The 23,700-nt window shown below is 42.7% G+C and overlaps 1 protein-coding gene across 1 annotated transcript in view; it reads right to left on the reverse strand.

The window, feature by feature from the left end:
* Window positions 1-23,700, reverse strand: part of LOC143962680 (dynein axonemal heavy chain 3-like) — a 2,426,925-nt gene that overhangs the window by 124,371 nt on the left and 2,278,854 nt on the right. Inside the window, exons 69-70 of the mRNA XM_077472045.1 lie at window positions 22,306-22,382; window positions 19,676-19,969 (exon numbers count right to left, since the gene is read on the reverse strand). Of these exons, the coding sequence (XP_077328171.1) occupies window positions 19,676-19,969; window positions 22,306-22,382 (371 nt within the window). The remainder of the gene's footprint in view (window positions 1-19,675; window positions 19,970-22,305; window positions 22,383-23,700) is intronic.

A 23,700-nucleotide genomic window follows, 5' to 3' on the forward strand; every position in this document is an offset into this window, starting at 1 on the left:
CTCAAAACATCTCTATCCTTTTTTTTCTTAAATCCAAAAAATGCAGAAAAAATACTTCAAAAGCATTGTTATAAAAACCCATTTCTAATAAGCATCTTTACAAAGTGAAACCCTTCCTGTTTTGACAAGTAATGATTGCACAAATATTGTTTACATTCATTGGTAGAAATAGGATCATTAAATTCTATAGCCAAGTTGTCTCTTCATTTACATGGCAACATGCTAAGGAGGCTTGATGGATGTGGGATTTAATGAGAAGATTCCAACTGTTGCATCTGTGTATTTGCTATGCACTTCATGTACTTTATGCCAGCCATGCCTGTTCAGCATTATGCAAACAACCCTGTTAAGATTCTAGGCATAAAGACTAAAGAGTCAAGTCCTGTAACAATAAGTGGTCCAGGCACAGCTAGATGCATGATGATAGCCAAAGGCAGCATGTGCATAAAACACCTCCTGATCCAACGAGATATTGCTCATTTACAGCCATGGTGCCAAACTATATTTAGAAAATGTATCACACAACTCACATTTCTGAAACAAATGAATTTTGGCAGAAAGACATTTGAATCAAGGGGATTATTTAGTTATGTAAAAGTGATTTTAATTCCCACACCACAATTTTAATAGGTAATATTTTAAACATCCCCCTTTGGCACAAATCTTCATTTAAAAGCCATTCCTTAAAAATGAATTCATTTGTCCAATAAATCAATCCATTGTTTTTTCCCCCCTGTTTTGACAAATTTAGATGGACACCTCCCTAAATGTGTAGGCTATCCTGTCTTGCTCTGGACATAATGTAATTTCTTTCAGTCCTTCCTATTTCTGAGCCCTAATTCTTCTAATGCAGTTCCTGCTGTTTTGTTCAGCTGCAGGGAGAATTGACTGTGGCCGTTTGACAATGACAAGAATCCCTCTTGTCAAATTAAATCACATTTATTGATGTGAAGGTGGAAAGGTAAACTACGGCCAGCTGTGACAACGGAACTTAACTCTTTCACTCCCAGGAGAACAATAAAATAAATATATTCCTTAAAACATCGCATTCAAAATGCTATTTTCAGTCATTTTAAGGAAATAGAATTTAAACCGTAACCATGGGCAAAAAAATACATATATGATGCAGTCTCTCACTGGCATCGTTTTTTGTTTACTTTCTGACCCCCTGCTCTGTAACATAGTTTTATTACCCTTTGATCCTGCCTATAGATCTGTCCAGTTCCTGGATTAGAGTGAAAACACTATTTACTCTGATATTGAGGAGCAGCGTTATTATTCTGTGTACAGGATAGTTTAAAGCAGCCCATACATGAAGAACATTTATTTTCCTCCAACCACAGACAGTGTTGACAGGAAAATTCCTTTCTGCTTTGTCATTATATTCCCCCTGGCGGGAGAAGACAGTGATTATTGCTAGTAGCTTGACCAGCTGCTGGCAATAATCAAATGCAAAATTTGTTAGGCTGGTTGTGCATTGATCGACTTGGTACAGTCAGCCTGCCAATACATGGTTCGAATCTCGGCCGATTCTAGCTGAACCGGCCATGATTCCAACTGTCTATGCCCAGCCCTAAGCCTAGTACATGCTATCAGTTTTTTTTTTGTTCAATCCAGTGGGTTGAATGAAAAAAACTGATCAGATCAGAGCCACTGTACTAACAATCTGATGATCTCACCTGCCGAGATATTGTGTTCTGACAGGGCGACAGCCCCCCTATCAGAGCACTTCAATCATCGCTGATCAGGAGCCAGTTGGCTGCTGGTTTTTCAGTATGCTCGTCCGACAGAAGCCGGCCAAACAGCCGGCTTCTGTTGGACCAGCTGTCATACACATGGGCCAAGTGTCGGTTGGTTTTTATTGAACTGCCCTATGTCGCCTGGCATTCGGCTCACATGTACTAGGCTTTATATGGTATATGTATCGTAAATAGACTGGGCAGCACCAGGGACAAAGCAGGAAAAAAAAACTTCTGTGTTAATGCTTGTGACGGACTGTAGCAAATATGCCATTTATGATTTTGCACATAGTTACACTTTAAGCTTTTAATACCTAAACGAGACACAATAACAGTTAAAATGCAGCAGACCAAAAACTATTGGAGGGAAGATCAATGATTAACTGATTGTTACTCTGGCACTCTACAAGTTGTTTCTTCAGAGGATCGCAATAACAAAAAACAGGTGCAGCCTTATGCACATCTGCCTCTTAAATCAATTGCTTTGTGTATAGCACCTCTCACTTTGGTTTATGATTATGTGTAAACAAGTTTTCGAATAGCAATATGTACTTGTTAAAGGAATCTGGCCCTTTTCCATCATCAAATGACTTGAAATCATCCTTGCGCACAGGAGAAGTCTACTTCTCAGAAGACAGAATGGTTGGAAGAAAAATCCAATTCAAATGCATAACAGGAATACCAGGCCAATTCATTCTTATAGGAAGCCCTTTTGTTATTCATTTACTGTGTAGACATTATAATCAGATTGTGCCACTATTCACTTGAATATATAACTACACATAAACAATATTCTGCTCACAGAGAGAGATACTTTTAAAGAAGACTTGTACTAGGGGAACCATGTCTGCTGTTGCTCTTTTCCTTTTAAAATTGCTAAGCCGTCTTTAGGTTTGATACATTTTGAGATCTGGGACCAATGCAGTCAAAACTCTGCCTGCATACTTGTTTTGGCTCAGTGCCTCAGAAAGTATTGAATTCACTGGATTAACATGACAGCTGGCTAACTAGTATTTTCCAAAGGGGAAGTCAGCAATGGTAGTTTAAGTATTTTTCTAAGTACAGGTTTCCTGTAAAGGAGTTGTAAAGTCAGAAGGTTTTTTTTTTATCTTACTACATTCTATGTTTCTACCGAAACATGCCAACAGGAGAAGAGAGCAGAAGAAGAAGGGGAATTGTCTCATTAGTGTGATGTGGCTTCTTTATAGTCAAGTAGCAGGCTGGGCTGAATTCCTGAACTGGATATCAAAAATGGCTTACAAATAATTTGGAAGGTAAAACTACTTGAGTATTTCAGCTGTGTTTTTACAGTAGCTGCTTGCCTGCTTTAAACCTCACTCCAATCTAAATTTGAGCCCCATTACTTCCCCTGTTGAGCCCTAGAATAATATTTTACCTTACACTGAGATTACAGATGACATCAAGCCATTAGAGAACAGGCAGTCAACAACCATAGGCTCAATAAGGGGTCATAGTTATGGTAATCATTTAGGAATGTGTGTTTTTTATATGCTCTAGTAGGTGCGTGTGTTTGAATGGTAAATGTAGCATTTGACAAGTTACTTTAGTAGGATTAGATTCATTCAGACCCCTTTCACACTGGGGCTGCCCGAGCATTAGCGGTAAAGTGACGCTCGTTCTAGTGGCGCTTTACCACTGTTTAAGAGGTGCTTTTAGGCTGCTAGCGGGATGCTTTTTAATCTCTGCTAGCGACCGAAGAAGAGGTTAAAAATGCCCGTGTTGCAGCGCACTTTTCATGATCTTCCAAAGTGCTGCCCATTCATGCTGCTTGCAGGACTTTTTCTAACATCCTGCAAGTGCACCGCCCCAGTGTGAAAGCACTTGGGCTTTCACATTCGGGCAGCATGGGAGGCAGTTTTCATGCGGTATACAGGTGCTATTTCTAGCGCTAAAATGCCAGAAAACTGCCTCAGTGTGAAAGGGATCTCAAAGAAATGCAGGAGAATGCAAGACAGGTCACACAAAACTTATGAATTACCTTGTATACTGCTCAATTAAAGTCAATACGATTTCGCTGACCTCTATTTGAAGTGCAATTCAAATACATGTCAAATGCAGAAAAACAATGCCTTTTGACATGCCCTGCTCATAAACAAGTGCCATAGGTTGCGGTAGTTTTTTTTTATTTCTGGTGAGATTATTTGTTGTCATCCATGCTACCATTAGCCCCTGTACACACAGTCGGAGAATCTGTTGGAATGCGTCTTATCGGACCGTGTCGTCAGATAATCCGACTGTGTGTGGTATGCATCGGACTGATTCCGTCCGAATCTCCGTCCGACCCAATTTTCCAACATTTTGGAAATATTTCCCGACCAACTGGGCCGGTCGGACCTAATCCGATCATGTGTATAGCATTTTGATCGGACCAAGTGCCACGCATGCTCAGATCAAATTCCTACATCAAAGCTATTGGCTACTAGTGTCACGATCGCCCTAACGTCTCGACTAGACATAGAAACCTTACCCGTCGGAACCTGTCGTGGAGAGTCCGTCGTTTCCCGTCAACGCGCGTCAAAGCTAACGAACGTACTCGCGTCGACACGAACGCGCACACGCGCACACGTAGGTCACGAACGGGTGCACGTCTACGTACGAGGGCGCGCTGACCCGTCGTACATTCGCTTGGCGCCCTGAAGCCTTCTTTAGTCATTGGCTCCCTTCCATCTGTGCTGTCCAGTCTACAGCGTGTCCGTGATCCGTGCTGTTTGTATCCGAACCTGTTATCTGATTCCTGACATCCGGCTTGTTCCCTGACTCTGATCGATTGCTGCCTGCCTACGACCTCTGCCTGTTTGACCACGTTTTCTGCCTCATCCCTTGTACCTTGCTGATCGTCTCCTGCTGACCCGGCCTGTATCTGACTCCGCTGTTCCTGCTACCTACCTGAGTTCCTGCATTTCGGAACATCTGCTCACCAGCCAGTTCCCGCACTTGTGCCTGCCAGCGACAGTCAAGCACCATCCGCTATACCAGCCTGTTATCTGTGCCCAGCTGACCTCCCGGACCAATACCGTCTACCAGGCACTTGTGCCCTCTGGACTGTTGAATACCTGTCTCCACCTTCAGGGGTTCAATAGCCAGGGGATACGAGGGGCCGCTCCCTGCATTCCAGGCTCAACCACCAGGTACGTGACAGTACTGGACAGCCATGTCCGAGCCTGCGCAGGGAGCCTCCCCCATGGACGAACTCTGCCACCATCTGGCCGGCCTTACACAGGCAGTTAAGAACCTACAAGAGGGCTACGGCAGACTGGAGGAACAAATCCAGGCGCTATCCGCCTCTGCACCAGCGGCTCCTGGGGCCCATGCCCCGCCGTCAGTCGTGATGCTGCCACCTGAACCCAGGGTCCCAACCCCGGAACGGTTCACAGGGGACCGGAGCAAGTTCAGGGCATTCCGCAACTCCTGCGAACTCTACTTCGCCCTACAGCCCAGAACCTTCTCCCTTGAGGCAACGAAGGTGGGGTTCGTCATCTCCCTGTTAAGCAATGAACCCCAGGCCTGGGCACACCGACTGTTGGAACAGAAGGATCCGTCCCTAGACTCCATGGACACTTTCTTCCGGGCAATGTCCAGGCTTTATGAGGATCCCCAGCTAGCCGCCACTGCCGAAGCAGCCCTACATGCCCTACAACAAGGTCGTAGACCCGTAGAAGACTACGTCTCTGAATTCCGACGTTGGAGTGCAGACACGGACTGGAACAATGCGGCCCTGCGGTACCAGTTCCGCATGGGGCTTTCCGAGGCCCTGAAAGACGAGCTGGCACGAGTGGGTGTTCCTGAAACCCTGGAGGCCCTGATTGACATTGCTATCCAGATTGACAGGCGTTTGAGGGAGCGCCGCCAAGAACGATCCACCACAACTCCCCGTCCGGTTTGGATGTTACCACGGGTGCCTAGTCACCCACCTCCGCCTGTTCCAGTTGCATCCACATCGGACGCTCCGGAGCCTATGCAGCTGGGGCTACTTCGCCCATCCCTGACCCCGGAAGAACGCCAGCGTCGTCGGGTCAATAACCTATGCCTATACTGTGGGGAACCAGGGCACTTTGTTCGTTCCTGCCCGGCGAAGATGCGTAAGTGCCTCCGTGTTCCACCTGTCTCGTCTCCTATGTTGCCAGATAACATCTCCCATCTAGCTGTTCCTGTTCTCTTGCAGCTCCCAGGAAGGACTATCTCAACCCACGCGGTAATTGATTCCGGGGCATGCAGTGGCTTTATTGACTCGTCTTTCGCCCGAATGAACAGGATCCCTCTTAGACCACGAGGGAAGGGGCTCTCGGTATACCTGGCTGATGGGTCTACCTTGGAATCAGGACCAGTAATTCAGGAGACCAGTCCTCTACCCGCCATCATCGCCGGGTCTCACCAAGAACTCCTTTGCCTAGATGTCATCCAGTCTCCCCTGTTCCCCATCATCCTAGGCATGCCTTGGCTGAAGGCACACAATCCACACATCAACTGGGCCACCGGAGTAATCAAGTTCCCCTCTGACTACTGCCACCAGCATTGTTGTCCGACTCCCAATGGGGACTCGTCAGTCCTTCTCTGTCTGGATGCGGATGAAGAAACCCGACAAGCTGTACCTGAGCAATACCATGCGTTTCTCGATGTTTTCAGCAAGAAGGGCGCAGAAACTCTCCCTCCTCATAGGCCTTATGATTGCCCTATTGAACTGCTCCCGGGGGGCAGAAATTCCGTTCGGAAGGATCTTCCCACTGTCCGAATCCGAATTGAGTACTCTAAAGACCTACCTGGACGATAATCTTAAAAAAGGGTTCATCCGACCTTCCACCTCCCCAGCCGGCGCTGGGATCTTCTTTGTAGAGAAGAAGGACCAATCCTTACGTCCGTGTGTGGACTATCGGGCACTAAATAAAATCACAGTTAAAAATCGCTACCCTCTGCCATTAGTACCTGAACTTTTCCAGAGACTGGGTTCCGCTAAACTGTTTACAAAGCTGGATCTTCGGGGGGCTTACAACCTCGTCCGTATCAGAAAAGGCGATGAGTGGAAAACAGCTTTTCGTACCCGCTTCGGACACTATGAATATTTAGTGATGCCTTTCGGGTTATGTAACGCCCCGGCTACGTTCCAGCATTTTGTGAACGACATTTTCAGAGACTATTTAGATTTGTTTGTTATCATTTATTTGGATGATATACTAATCTTTTCCTCCACTTTAGCCACCCACAGAGAACATGTCAAGAAGGTCCTGACTCGCCTCCGCTCTCACGGCCTGTATGCCAAGCCTGAAAAATGCGTTTTCGAGAAGGAGAGTATCCAGTTCCTTGGTCTGATTATCTCGATTCGAGGGGTCGAGATGGATCCCCAGAAGATAACTGCAATCCAGGACTGGCCTGCCCCATCCGATAGAAAAGGAGTTCAGCGGTTTGTGGGCTTCGCGAATTTCTATCGCAAATTTATAAAGGGATTCTCCTCCATCATCGCCCCCATTACCGGGCTAACCAAGCTGGGCACCAAGTTCCGCTGGACACCTGAGGCACAAGAGGCCTTCGAAACCCTGAAAAGGCTATTCGTTTCAGCTTCGATTCTGAAACATCCTGATCCTACCCTGCCATACACTCTTGAGGTTGACGCTTCGGAGGTGGCAGTCGGAGCGGTGCTGTCCCAGAGGCAGGGACCTAAGTCCATACTCCACCCAGTTGCGTTCTTCTCCCGCAAACTATCCGAAGCCGAGAGAAACTACGACGTGGGCGACCGTGAGCTACTGGCAATTAAGTCGGCACTGGAGGAGTGGCGCTATCTGCTAGAAGGGGCTATCCACCCAATCCTGATTTATACAGATCACAAGAACCTCGAATATCTGAAGACAGCTAAAAGGTTGAAGCCTCGTCAAGCCAGATGGGCACTCTTTTTCTCAAGGTTCGTATTCCACATAACCTTCCGCCCCGGATCCAAGAACACGAAGCCAGATGCTTTATCTCGTATGTTTAGCCAGCCGGAAGATCCACCTCTCAGTGACACCATCCTTTCTGCTGGAAACTTCCTCTTACTCCAAGGAGATGTGGTCTCTCAAGTTAAACAGGCTTCCAGAGGCGCCTCACCTCCATCCGGTATCCCGCTGTCCTCCAGCGATGATCTTATGTGGCATGGGAACAGGATCTTCGTCCCCCAGACAGTTCGGACCTTGGTTCTGGCTTCCTGTCATGACCATCCCATGGCTGGCCACTTTGGAACATTCAAAACATTAGAATTACTCAGGCGTAACTTCTGGTGGCCGCGGATGAAGAACGACTGCAAGAGTTACGTACAGGCCTGCACGACCTGCATTCGGAGTAAGGGCAACAAGTCCAGAGCCTGGGGCTTACTAAGACCTCTACCTGTTCCTGATAGACCATGGAGAATGATCTCCATGGATTTTATCGTCGAACTCCCCCCTTCGGAGAACCATACAGCGATCTTCGTCGTAGTCGACAGGCTCACGAAGATGGCTCATTTCTTGCCCATGAAGGGCACTCCCTCTGCCGCGGAGACAGCTAACGTCTTCATAAAGGAAGTTATAAGACTTCATGGCATCCCCGCCAATATCACGTCTGACAGGGGGGTGCAGTTCACATCTAGATTTTGGAAGGCACTCTGAGCAACTCTGAAGATCGACCTCTGCATGTCCTCAGCCTACCATCCGCAGACCAACGGTCAGACCGAGAGGACGAATCAGACCTTAGAGCAGTACCTGCGTTGCTTCTCGTCCTTCTCACAAGACGATTGGGTCTCCCTGCTACCTATGGCCGAGTTCGCCTACAATAATTCAGTCCATTCAGCCACCAAACAGTCCCCTTTTTATGCAAATTTCGGATACCATCCGTTGTTCTTGTCTGGCGATCTTCCTGAATGTCCGGTACCAGCGCTTCAGAAGAGACTTGCTTTCTTTGAAGAGAATAATAAACTCTTACAGGAAACCTTGACTAAGTCGCAGGAACATAACAAGAAAGTCTTCGACAGAAGAAGAAGAGGGGAGCTGGATCTCAAGACCGGGGATAGGGTCTGGCTGTCCACCTTAAATCTCAAGTTATCCTGTCCCTCCAAGAAATTGGGTCCAAAATTCCTGGGTCCCTTCCCGATCAAAAGGAAACTAAATGACGTGGCATTTGAGTTGGAACTCCCTGAGTCTTTCCGAATTCACCCGGTGTTCCACGTATCGCTCCTCAAGCCTGCAGTAGAGGATCCTTTCTCTGACAGGACCTCCTGCCCTCCGGAACCTGTGTTGGTCGATGGAGAGATTGAGTTCGAAGTGGAGGCCATCCTGGACTGTAGGAAAAGAGGAAACCAGGTCCAATTCTTAGTTAAGTGGAAGGGCTACGGACCCGAGGAGAATTCCTGGGAGCCAGAGGCTAATATTCATGCCAAGAGACTTATCCGCGCCTTCAAGAATTCTCACCCGAACAAGTGGGCTCGGTTGGGCATCCGGGGGCTGCCCCTTGGGGGGGGGCAATGTCACGATCGCCCTAACGTCTCGACTAGACATAGAAACCTTACCCGTCGGAACCTGTCGTGGAGAGTCCGTCGTTTCCCGTCAACGCGCGTCAAAGCTAACGAACGTACTCGCGTCGACACGAACGCGCACACGCGCACACGTAGGTCACGAACGGGTGCACGTCTACGTACGAGGGCGCGCTGACCCGTCGTACGTTCGCTTGGCGCCCTGAAGCCTTCTTTAGTCATTGGCTCCCTTCCATCTGTGCTGTCCAGTCTACAGCGTGTCCGTGATCCGTGCTGTTTGTATCCGAACCTGTTATCTGATTCCTGACATCCGGCTTGTTCCCTGACTCTGATCGATTGCTGCCTGCCTACGACCTCTGCCTGTTTGACCACGTTTTCTGCCTCATCCCTTGTACCTTGCTGATCGTCTCCTGCTGACCCGGCCTGTATCTGACTCCGCTGTTCCTGCTACCTACCTGAGTTCCTGCATTTCGGAACATCTGCTCACCAGCCAGTTCCCGCACTTGTGCCTGCCAGCGACAGTCAAGCACCATCCGCTATACCAGCCTGTTATCTGTGCCCAGCTGACCTCCCGGACCAATACCGTCTACCAGGCACTTGTGCCCTCTGGACTGTTGAATACCTGTCTCCACCTTCAGGGGTTCAATAGCCAGGGGATACGAGGGGCCGCTCCCTGCATTCCAGGCTCAACCACCAGGTACGTGACAACTAGCCTGAATGTAGTCCCATCGTAACTAAATTACGTCATCACGTTCTGAAAGATCGGATTTTTCGCCAACTTGGCCCACCGTGTGTATGCAACAGTTTCGGACACAATCCGTCGGACTAAATCCGACGAGCAAAATCCGATGGATTTGGTTGGCAAAATTTCCGACCGCGTGTGTACAGGGGCTAAGACAGCCTTGTCTCCTGAGCTATGCCTAAAAAGTACAAATAGTTGCATTAACTCTAAACCTGGTGAATAGCAATGTAAGCAGCCTATGACAACTGTTGTTCAGGATACCGATTTATTTTTTGTACATCAGTATTTTTTTGTATCATTTTTGTATTTTTATTTTGCACATGTAGCCAGGTGGCATTGTAGCATTGCCCCTTCAAGGATAGGGAGTGGGTGAGTGTGCTGCTTGGCACATGTCTCTGTCTCTCCAAAGAGAGGCAGTTGTTATCACCTTGATTGAGCAAAATGACTGCCGCTATACTTCAGTTCTGCTGCTGAATGTACAAGCTCACTTGTCCGCCTTAAAAAAGTCACATGACCAGTGACGCAACTAGTCGGGAGCAGGAGCCTGTTACTCAGAAGACTCATTATCTAGTCCCACATATGTGAATTTATTGGCAGAGACTTTGGTTTGTACACAGTGGAATGTGATATTCTTTTACCTGTGGCAAAAGTTTGCTCTATTGTTACCATTACACAGAAGGAATTTTATATATTTCTTATATTTTGTATGGATCACGCTATGTTCATAATTATTCACTTAATTTGGTGGTACCCTGTGCAATATATTTATTTATACAAAACTATTTATTTTTGTGTATCAGTTCGAATATATAATTGCAGCTATATTATTTAGTTATCTCTTAATATTTATTTCTCACATATTTTAATATTTATTCACATCAGCGCTTTAGTATATTTTTACACAATCTGTGGAAGGACTGCAACTGGACATTAACCCAAAGAGAGTCCATACTGATTTGATCTTGTCGAGCAGGATGGGAATTGATATGGATCACTGAGTGACGTGATTGTTGACGGTACATTGTGGGACTTTTTGGGGGGATTCTAATTTATTTTTTAAACACTTGTCAATAATAGTAAAAGAGATATATAAGAAAAAGGCCTATTTCTCATAAAAAAAAGTGCTAAATGGAAGCGCGAGAAAATAATCGCAGATGATGTCGGAATGACGAAATGCATCAGCATGGAGCCATACGATTTAGTCTTAGGAAGGTAGTCGGATCCTCTGTCGGCTACAGTGGCAGAGAGCAGTAGGTGTGACTGTACTTATCCAATGCTTCAGACGTATTGTGTACAACGCTATGACATTAATCTTGTTTTGTGAGTGTATTTTGTGAAGGTTTTAAAATAGTATTAAAGATGTTTTAAAAACGAGATTACACTATGTCCGCTATTCTTCTCTTTACTTAACCACTGAGGGGGATAAGCGCAGAGGTGGACAAGAAAGTGATGACTGCTGCTACAGCTTAATTGTAGATTTACACGCCAGACTGAACCCTGCTTCCGGGTAAGGGTTGTATCAAGGGAGACCGTTTCCACACACCCCTCTATTTACCTGTGCACGCGTGAAGGTGGTGTCTGTCGGTGTCAGCATGCTACATTTCTTTTCACCTTATGAGTCTGCAATAGACTTTTTGATACAGCGTTTGACAACGATTACCAATATTTGATATATGGTTTATATATATTCAGTTACACAGAATACGGATTACAAAAAATAGACTGATGTCAAATTAATTGTTTTGATGCAACAGTTATTTAGATTTAGCGCTGCTTAAATCTGTTTTTATAGATTTTGGTATTTTTACTTGTCAATAATAGTGTCGGTGTCTTTATTTACACTTTTTTGTGATTAAGTATTGGGCACTATGTACCAACAGACCTCAACAACCACCGGCCAGGTCTTAAATTCGGACCGGCTCAAACCATCTTTTCTTTGTTCCACCTTGACATTCATACCAGATCCTCATCAGGAATAAGGGAATCCTATGTCATTTTAGGGGGAACTCCATGTTTTTTTTGAGGGGGTCCCCTTTACCAGACTTGCATCTGGAAAAGGGGATACCTTGCAGTCTGTTTGCAAATAGAAGTAAAGCAGCTGAAGCTGCCATTTGCTGGCAATTTTAATGGCATTTTGTACTTTGAAAATTTTGCTGTACTAGGTTGTATACATCGTACAGATGCACCACTTCACAGTTTAAAGGCATCCCCAGGCATTAAAGAAACTCTACAATTATTAATTTAGCTTTTAGAGCATTACTAAAGATGCTGCATCTCCCAAACTGAATTTTTAAATTTTTTCCCCCTTTGGTAAATCTTACTAGAGCAGGGCCCAGTCCCCCCTGCCATTTGTTTGCCATTACCTTGACTATTATCTGAGCAAATAACCATGTATTACTAATTTTTAACATCTGGCTAATTTTGAATTCAATGGGGTTTAGATACAGCATGTTCACCAAACCCACCCCAAACCAAACCCTGGTACATTTGACTCATCCCTATTGACTACATGTTTGTTTTCAGATAACAGAAAACAGCTTTACTTCAGCAAAAAAGCAGCAGAACAAAGTCTTGCTTACTGCAGCACAAAGGACACAATTCATACAGCAGGCTTTTGCTCAGCCTAAACAGATCACAGTCTGCTGAGTAAATTGTCCAAGTGTTCTCACACAGCAAACAGTGTGGAGGTTCACCCTCCACAGTATTTTAAAGGGATTGTCAACACTATGTTTATTTTCCTCATGGATAAATTGTTAATTGCAATGACACACAAAAAACAATAATTTTCTATATGTCATGTTTGCGCCAAAATGCAATGTTTCACTGCGTTCTAGATCTTTGCAATATTAGGCAACATGTTTGCATAATATCGCACCTCTCTGCATGAGCCTGCATGTCACCTCACACCAAACACAGCACACCACGGTGCTGTACAGTGTTATAAATGAAGTGTCACTTTGTATACTTCACATAAGTCTGAAACAAATAAAAGCATATTGTGTGATACGATACATCACACCACCCCCAGCCGCATTGCTCTGCAGTCCAAAACAGATTCTGGCTTAGTGTGCAGGCAAGTATAATTTAAGTATCTTTCACAACCTGTAAGACCTCCCAGCACTTTTAACAAGTCAAGTATTCTGTTGGTGGACCCAGAGGCGGCTCTAGGCTTTGAGAGGCCTTAGACAAAACTTACACATGAGGCCCCACTCATGCCCATAATGGGAAAAATACAAAAAATGAACTGGGGTATGGGTCATTGGGGATTCAGGAGTGGGGCTAACAATTTAGGTGTGCTGTAACCTGTAGTGTTCAGATCTACAGCTCATGGAACATTGGCATGATCAGCGAGCTGTGATATAAAAACATTCTAAAAAATAGCATTAAAGGGGTTTTAAACCCTTGTTTAAAAAAAAAAAATAACAAACATATACTTGCCTCCACTGTGCAGTTAGTTTTGAACAGAGTGGCCCCAAACATCCTCTTCTGGGGTCCCCCAATGGTGCTCGCGGCACCTCCCCGCATTGGAAAACTACCTAGCAGAAGTTCTCCCTGGGTGTTACCTTGCGCACGCTCTCCTATGTCCAGCATTTGTGTCCATAGACACAGAATGCTGGACTCAGCCCCGGCCTGCGTCATTGGATTTAATTGACATCAGCGGGATCCAATGGCTGCGCTGCTATCAATCTATGCAGTCAAGAGCCGAGAACCCCCGGCCAGAGAGGTAGAGAGCGTCTCCGGCGTGGGGACGAACTGGCTCAGGTGAGAAAAATGGGGGGGGGCTGCTGAGTGACAGAAGTTTTTTCACACTAATGCATAGGATGCATTAAGATGAAAAAAACATGAGGGTTTACAACCACTTTAAATAATAAAAACAAATCTTAGAACTTAACTATTTTATGTGAAACTTATGCTTTTTTTCCCCACAGATGCTCAGTTCTGGTTTTAACTTGAGATAAGCAGTGTACAGGGGATAGCAGGGCAGAGCACAGGAGGTCAGGAGACAATACGGGGGGTGGGCAGGGCACATTATGGGGCACACAGCAGAACATTGGGCACATCATGGGGCACGCAGCAGAACATGGGGCACACACGGGGCACAGCAGAACATGGGGCACATCATGGGGCACACAGCAGAACATGGGGCACATCATGGGGCACACAGCAGAACATTGGGCACACCATGGGACACACAGTAGAACATGGGGCACATCATGGGGCACACAGCAGAACCTTGATAACATCATGGGGCACACAGCAGAACATAGGGCACATCATGGTTCTCATATCAGGGCATAGGACACACAGCAGGGCATGGGACACATCACAGGGCACACAGCAAAACATGAGGTACATCATGGGGCTCACAGCAGAACATGGGGAACTTTAAGGGGCTCACAGCTGGGCATGGGGCACACCATGGGGCAAGCAGAATAACATGGGGTACACAGCAAGGCTTATCACAAGGCACACAACAGGGCATGGGGCGCACAGCATTGTACAGGCACAGTAGGGTGCAGAGTATTGGTCACATCAGGGTAGGGGTCACAGCAGGGAACATCAGGGTATGGGCAAAGGGTATGTAGAACAGCAGAGCACATCAGGGTACTGGGTACAGGGTACAGGGTACATCAGGGTACTGGGCACAGGATATGGGGCACATTAGGATACTGGGCACAGGATATGGGGCACATCAGGGTACTGGGCATAGGGTATGGGGCACATCAGGGTACTGGGCACAGGATATGGGGCACATCAGGGTACTGGGCACAGGATATGGGGCACATCAGGGTACTGGGCATAGGGTATGGGGCACATCAGGGTACTGGGCACAGGGTATGGGGCACATCAGGGTACTGGGCACAGGGTACAGTGCACATCAGAGTACTGGGCATAGCAGGGTACACTTTCCTTTCAGTTTTCTTTAAATGCAAAGTATCGTGGGAAGTAGCTGTAATAAGTCCTTACTGTCCTCTCTCATGTCGTGCTGCTCCCCGGCGGCCTCTCCCCTCCCCTCCCCTCCTCTTGTCCATCCCCTCCTCTCATCCATCCCAGGTGTACTATCCTCTCCCATGTCATGCTACTCCCCGGCGGCCCCTCCCCTCCCCTCGTTGTATGCTTGTGACATAACCTGGGATGGACAAGAGGAGGGGAGGGGCCGCCGGGGAGCTGCGTGACATTAGAGAGGACAGTAAGTATTTATTACAGCTGATTCCCGCGCTACTCGATCGACCTGTCAGCTGTCTGTGATTGACGGGTAGATCGCCGCAGAGCTGGTGAATTTGCAGCATAACAGACTGGGAAACCACCACTGGTAAACACTGCAATAGGCAAATTAGGCAGCCGCGAAGCCCCTGTTAGGGCGGGGCCTTAGGCTACCGACTAATTTGCCTAATTATAGAGCCGCCTCTGGGTGGACCTCTGGACTGAGAAGGCCAGAGTGTGGTCCCACCCAATCTCTTTCACAGCCCAAGTCACAGGCTCACGAGAGGAATCTTACAAATATATATACTGTATATATATATATATATATATATATATATATATATATATACAAACACACATTGTATATTATACACACACACACACACACACAGATATATATATATATATATATATATATATATATATACACATATATATAGATATCTATCTATATATAAATAGATGTATCTATCTATATAGATATAAAACACGATTGTTCTGTGTTCATCGTGGAAGAAAATAGCAACGTAGAGAAGAAAATCCAGTTTACCCCATTAACATTTCAACTAAAGACTAAGCTGTCAGGATAGAAATTTTAGGTGTTGCAACTGCTGCATAATCACAAGATCAGAGGCCACCTGAAATCTCCCATTTGCTGCTTGTCAACTACATGACCTCACACCCTGCCTCCCACCTTTTGTGTGTGCAGTGAGGGATTTCAGGCAGTTCATGTGCAGCAACTGTGCCTGGAACATGAGCCAAAGTGCCAAGCTTATCAAAAAACTAGGTAAAGCTAAATTTAAAAAAAAATGTCTTGTACAGTACAGTATAATAATAAAGATTGAATATAGTCAGTTTTCTACACACAGCTACACACAAATGGTTGTCTTTAGGTCTAGATTTTTTTTTTTACTGTGATTCGATGGAACCCCTAATTATACATTAGTTGAATTTTACTAACTTAACCTTTTTAATGAGAGAAGACAGTGCTTACAATAGCCATACATTTTTCTACATAAGTAGAAATCATAATATTTCTAATTCTTGGTGAAAATGAATGAAATAGGTCACTCATATAAAATCCAAACAAGTGTCACTTGTTAAACAGTAACTTAGGTGTCACAAAAGGTGATAGCACTTTTCCACTCCAATGTGTTCAAAATCCTCATACCACACTTACTAGATCAAAATTACTTCTTGAATTAACAAGAAAATCAAACTGTGCAAGGGGTATCCCACTTGGTAAGCACCTTTCCAGAATTCAGTGTTTGCTGGTGTCTCTTTAAGATCTCATCCTAAAGACATTGCAGTTTAATGATGAAACGCATAGGACAGGACCTCAAGTGATGCCCCTTCCAGTGTCTGGAATGCACAATGGAGGGCACAGAAGCAACTCCTGGTGTAAACATGAGTAAACATGAGTTTGCTCTTTGCTAATGTAAGTGCATTTGATTTTGCTTTTAAACTTATTTAATATCCAATTTTACACTATGAGAAGCTACCCCCCCTGTTTCTTCCTGGACATGTTGGGCATCCATAATTACCACATGGGATTCTGGAGAGGTGGTTACCAAGTGGGATATCCCTTGTTTCGTTGGCGCAATTTGACTTTTTTGTTTATTCAAAAAGTAATTTTGACCTGGTAAGTGCGGTGTGAGGATTTGGGGCACATTTGAGTGGAAGAGTGCTATCACCTTTTGTAAGACTTAAGTTACTATTCAACAAGGAACACTGATCCCCGATCACAATTTTTTTATGTGTGACTTTTTTCATTCATTTTCACAAAGAATTAGAAATGTTATATATTTTCTACTTATGTTGAAAACTGCACAGATATTGTGAGCGCTGTCTTCTCTCATTAGAGATTTTTGGACATTATGGGGGAGATTTACTAAACCTGGTGCAGAAAGAATCTGGTGCAGCAGTGCATAGTAACCAATCTTCTACATATTATTGTCAAAGCTTAATTGAAAATGCTGAAGTTAGAAGCTGATTGGTTACTTTGGACCGCTACACCAGATTCGGTCTGCAACAGTTTTAGTAAATCTCCTCCTAAATGTATCGTGGCAGCAGCTTTTTATTGTTTTTCACATACGTTTTTTTTTTTTGTCACTATAGCGTGGGTGAGTGGACATTAGTTGCATTTCGGTTGTATGAGGCATAATAAAATATATATGGTAATTTGCAGTTTGTGTCTGTTTCTATGTACTTGCAAGCATGCCAGAAGAAGTGTCAGACAATGTGCTGTACATTTATGAAACTAGAACGATGACATATTGAACAAGTCATTACATGGCGCAGAATATTCTTGCAATAGTTCAGCTATCTTTCAATCACGACAAGGTTACTCTACAGCAGACATACAACAAAATAAACTGGAAGATGAAAAATCTGAGTGATGTGACTGGATTTTTGTTGGCATACATGTCAAGAGACCTCTCAGCACAGCTGCAAAGAGAATTTCCCCTATCCTAGGAACTATCATTTCTGTTGACATTTTGATGATGGAGCATGAAAACAAGGGATCCCATTCTTTGGATTAGCATTCTCTTCTTTGTATTTAATATGAACCCTGCCAATTGCAGTGGACAAGATGTGCAGATTAAAAGGTCAGTTTTCATTATTTATTGCCCCAATTTCACAGTATCGTCACTGCTGTTGTTGGGATGTTTAGGAATATATCAAGTAAACGCTTTTTTAGGACATTAAATGGTTTGGTTATAAAAAGGCATGCACTCATATAATATTTATAAAACAATTAATTGTTGCTCATAAAGTTGTTGGCATATTTCCAGAATTGGTTTATGGTGTGATTTAAAAACAGAATGTTAAAATGATCATAATTTCAGTTTTATGACCAATTATATACTGTAAGGCAAATCAAAAAACGATTAGCACTATATGAGTATTTTACCTTGTATAATAAACAAAGAAAGAAAAAGGTTTGGAAAAAAAAAAAAATCTCCATGATTATTCAAGGAATATGCTTAAAAATACAACCCAAAGTATTTGGGATGTACTAATATAGCAGAAGTAGCGTCCCATTCAAATTTAGAGACAGGCGGCCCAGCAGTAGATTTTTAATGACCAGGCTGCAAAAAACACAGAAAACAGCAGAAATTAGAGGGAGGGCCCCAATCTGTGTATACGGGGGGCCAGCTTCTGTAAGTGTTGGATGCCTGCTGTGAGCTGTAGTTCCATCCTCTGGCTTCTATGTCACTACAGGGCTTAGCAGTGATGTAGAGGTTAGAGGATGGAACCACAGCACAAAACAGGGGGCACAGGCATGCATACACAATGAATGCAATAGCAAGCATTTTGTGATGTCTGCTCTTAGGCAGGATTTGTATTAATAAACATCTACAATGGCTGAAAGGTTCACTTCATATAATAATTTCTTTACTGGATGCTTCAACTGCGTTCTTCTGTAACTAGGTTATATTGCTAATGTAACTTATACTCCTTATATAAACTAAGTAAAGGGCATGGTTATCTTATTATCATTTAATGAAAGTCATGAACTGAGATTATGTTCTAAAAGAACATAATGAAGTAGAAGAGGGATTATGTGCTATTACATGTTTAGATCTATATGACAAGTACAAAATTCATGAGCAGCTACATTAAAGCTGAACTTTCGGCACTTTAATTTAAATATATTTATCAATAGCCACAAAGGATATAAACCCACTTTGCGTATACCAAATGCATTTGCAAACCTTAATATTACATGATAAACGTAGCAGTGATATTATCCCTGTGCTGCACATAGACTGTGTAGAGGGAAGAGCTGTGGGAGGGGCCCAGGAGCTCCACCAACTACAGGGTTGCCTGCAGAAAACTACAGGAGGGGGCGGAGACAAGACTAATTACCCTGCATAAGAAAACAGCAGCAGTGACCAGTCTTTATTACAAGAAGTACTTGCACAGAGCTAAAGATTCACACTGGATTACTGCAGAGATCTGGAATAAATACACATAGACACCAAGATTCAAGGAATATTACACATGCTTCTTGTATTCACACAGTATTTGTTTTTGCCTGGATTTCAGCCTAAAACCGAAAGGCATTTGTTATAACTTTGAATCAAGACACATATGGCCAAATCAGAAAGATTAATGTTGATCTGCAGCAGGTTGACAACTACAACTATGGAGATCTTTTGTATAGATAATTATTAAATGAAACCTTCCTAGAAAAGAAATCCCCATTATAAATTCATGTATTTCTTTGACACAAGAGTTCCTCCTCTTCTCACCACAAGGCGTCTATTGAAAGCATTGTAACTAAGCACTGAAACCCAGCAACAAAGGGATTTATTAGTTAACTAACCACATATTATTTGGAACTGAAAAGCATAACTATTGAAGTCATTAATGAATACCACATTGATACTGGTTTTAACATCAATTGTCCTCCTTTCCAGTCAAGCTTTGTGAATGTTGGTCCTAGACACTAATAAGCTTGTTGAATGCACTGACACAGTAAAAGAAGCCTACCTTTGGTTTATTACAGTCATTAAAGAAAGCCGGATTGCAAATTGGATCACTGAGGTATGACTTCAGCAGGTTTGCCCTTAGTCCCTTTGGGGGTTCATTGGTCATCTTTATTCCATTTTGTAGGACTGATACAGGAAAATCTTGGGATGGGTAACTAGTCAGCCATAAGCGAAAGCTAGACTTGGTCTTTTCAGGATCTGTGATCACTTCTTCACAGATGTGTTCAAGCTCTGTGAGCCAACTTGTGGCCAAGTGGCAGTTCTGAAGCACGACCCAAGTTCCTTCTTCTGCTGCCTGCAATAATGCACCAATATTTTGAATAATAAGTTAACAAGCAAATTATTCACCTGTCAACAGATAAAATTAACAGTGAATCCCAAACAATCTGGAGAAAACCCAAACACAATTATTATCCGAGAAATTAAGTTATACAGACTCCGTGACCTTTAATCAATCATCCAACTGTTAATGTTAATTCCCTGATTTAAAAATCATAGACATATTTGCATTTTAATGGGTATTAAATGAGTGTCATTGTGAAGAAATAATAGATGCTTGGCCTTTTGATACAATTTCTCCGTAATATATTTATGAGATATGAAAAAGTAAAAGAAAGTGCAAAAGTTACCTGCGTAAAATATTTCATATATTATTGCAGAGCTGCAGTTAAAAGTAACTTGTTATGTGCATTGTGAGATTTATATACTCTTTAAAGGGGATATTTTTCCAAAAGTAGTCCTGTTATATACTGCAGTTAACTGATTAGAAAAAGTAATATGTTTCCTCCAAGTCTGCCAGTAGTGTAGTACAAAATTAACTTTGGGCACATCTGTGTTACATAATTATCTTCCATGTCCATGCGTGGTGGTCAACTCCAAGTTGCCTTCATGAAACTTTCTAGCAATGGTGTAGATTTACTAAACACAAATAGACTGTGCCCTTTGCAAGTGCAGTTGTATTCCCAGAGCTTAGTAAATGTGGTAAAGTTCTGCTGATCAGCATCATCCAATCTTGTGCATAAAAAAATCCTTTTAACATTTTTTTCCTTGCACCTTATTTGGTATTCTTTACAAAGGGGGTTATTTATGAAAGAAAGGGAAATCCACTTTGCACTACAAGTGCAAACTACAAGTGCAAAGTGCACTTGGAAGTGCAGTCACCGTAAACCTGAGGGGTAGATCTGAAATGAGGGGAAGCTCTGCTGATTTTATCATCCAATCATGTGCAAGCTAAAATGCTGTTTTTTATTTTCCTTGCATGTCCCCCTCAGATCTACAGCTACTTCACTTCTAGAGACTTTACCACATTACATTTACTAAGGACAATTAGTGAAGCTGTATTTTGCCAACTGCAACTGCACTTGCAAAGGGCACAATCTATTTGCTTTTAGTATATCAACTCTAATGTGTCCAAAATGGTACCAAAAAATCATATACAAAAATTATAAATTTACTCTAGAGGTAGACATTTTTTGGGACCTTCCCCCATTCAATTACTGACCAAGTAAAAACACAAAATTGTTGTGTACTGATTTCCAGCTAGACAAAAAAGAGCCATGTCCAAGTTTACAAGAAAGTGAGAGGGAATCTCAAAACCTATGTGATTCACATGTACTAGAAATGGGCCTTTAGGTCCCAGAGAACCCTTGTGAATTGAGTCATCTCATGCATTTCAACTAAATATGTAAAAACTTAATTAAATAAATGCTAATAACTGTAGGTTGTTTGGTGAAATAAGAAAATCCAAATTAAACATGCAGCATCTAGTGAGGTAAAATCGACTTTATTAACACTATGAAGTTCATCTTATTTACATATGATATCAGACATTTTAGACTAAGCTATGCTATGATTTAATGCATAGAAGTCATAATTAAAAAAAAAAAATTTTGGGAATAAAAGCTTTTTCCCTAGAGCTGTAGATGAATTGTGAAAGCAAGGTTAGTTTTAAGTAGCACTGTTAATGCAAAAATAATTCAGGTGTAATATAACGTATATATGTTGCCTTTAGAATGCTTTCATTTTATTAACTTATTATGATTGTATGCTTTTATGTGGTGGACAGTGATACCTAACAAAAGTTTTGCAGTTTTTCAACACACTGATAGGTAAAGTATCTTATCTAATGTATATAATTCTGGCAAGGCAATAATACATAAACAGTATGTATGATGCCTGGGTAACAATTCATGCTGGTACAAACATTTTACTTTTAGTCTTATGTTATCATATTGGGTCTCATAAATATCTCACTTACCCTGCTTGAGTATTAATTCACTGATATTTAACTCATCAAATACACTTTTTTTTACTTTTTTCTACTAACACATTTGGCTTGCTTATAATAGTTTACTGCCAACAACTAACAATATGATAGTTTACTACAATTTTTGCCGATGTTGTTGGATTTAAGTTGTTAATGTGATTACTGTATGTCAAGGTGACCCATCTAAACCAATTTTTCTTTAAAAAATACTTATTACCCAAACCCCTTTTTTATTATCAAAATTAATAAAGAAATGTGTTCACTATTGCATGGAAAACATTTTTTTCTGTACAAATCTTTGTGTAAGTGCCAGTCTTGCTACAATATCTCCCAAGCTTCTGCTTTAGCACTTTATAGCACTTTACCTTTTCAATCATTTTTCGAGCAATAGGACCTTGGCCTTGGCCCAGAGAAATAGTCTGAAGATTGATACCGCCCATGTCTGAAAAAAAATGTGTAAGTGGTTACATTTATGGGCAGTACTTTGATGTTAAAGCAATAAAGTTCAGAATAACAAAAAAATAGTAATTGTACATTTAAAACACAATAGCCACATAAGAAAGTACAACCCCACATTAGTTTTATAGCTGCTTACAGTATATATATATATACATAAAAAAATATCTAATATATATATATATATATATATATATATATATATATATATATATATATATATATATATATATACGCCTTTACATGCACATGAACTTTAATGGTATCCCAGTCTTAGTCCATAGGGTTCAATATTGAGTTGGCCCACCCTTTGCAGCTTTAACAGCTTCAACACTTTTGGGAAAGCTCTTCATAAGGAGTGTGTCTATGGGAATGTTTGACCATTCTTCCAGAAGCACATTTGGGAGGTCAGACACTGATGTGAATGAGAAGGCATGGCTCGCAGTCTCTACTCTAATTCATCTCAGGAGTGTTATATCAGGTTGAGGTCAGGACTCTGTGCTGTCCAGTCAAGTTTTTCCACCCCAAACTCACTCATCCATGTCATCCATGTTCATATTTTTGAATACATCTATTTCTTAATTCCAGAACTCCCATAACTCTCATTTAGTTTAATTTTATATCACAAGCAGGCAGAGTATATAGTGGTAATAAAGTGCAGTGCTGGAGGATCTTCTGGAGGATGTTAAGCAATGATTGTGACCAGTTCTATCTTGCTAAGGGCTGTAAGACCTACAGTATCTGTTTACACAGGGGTCATTGTAATCTGGCAAGGAGCTGCAGTGTACAGTATCTCACAAAAGTGAGTACACCCCTCACAATTTTGTAAATATTTTAGTATATCTTTTCATGTGACAACACTGAAAAAATTACACTTTGCTACAATGTAAATTAGTGAATGTACAGCTTGTATAACAGTGTAAATTTGCTGTCCCCTCAAAATAACTTAGCACACAGCCATTAATGTCTAAACTGGTGGCAACAAAAGTGAGTACACCCCTAAGTGAAAATGTCCAAATTGGGCCCAATTAGCCATTTTCCCTCCCCGATGTCATGTGATATATTAGTGTTACAAGGTCTCAGGAGTGAATGCAGAGCGGGTGTGTTAAATTTGGTTTTATCGCTGGTCACTGGAAGTTCAACATTGCACCTAATGGCAAAGAACTCTCTGAAGATCTGAAAAAATGAATTGTTTCTCTAAATAAAGATGGCCTAGGCTATAAGAAGATTGCCAATACCCTGAAACTGAGCTGCAGCATGGTGGCAAAGATCTTACAGCGGTATAACAGGACAGGTTCCACTAA

This window comes from Lithobates pipiens, unplaced genomic scaffold, assembly GCF_037356315.1.
Source record: "Lithobates pipiens isolate NorthernLeopardFrog02 unplaced genomic scaffold, aLitPip1_a1.2 Scaffold_8, whole genome shotgun sequence".
In the NCBI taxonomy this organism is placed as follows: domain Eukaryota; kingdom Metazoa; phylum Chordata; class Amphibia; order Anura; family Ranidae; genus Lithobates; species Lithobates pipiens.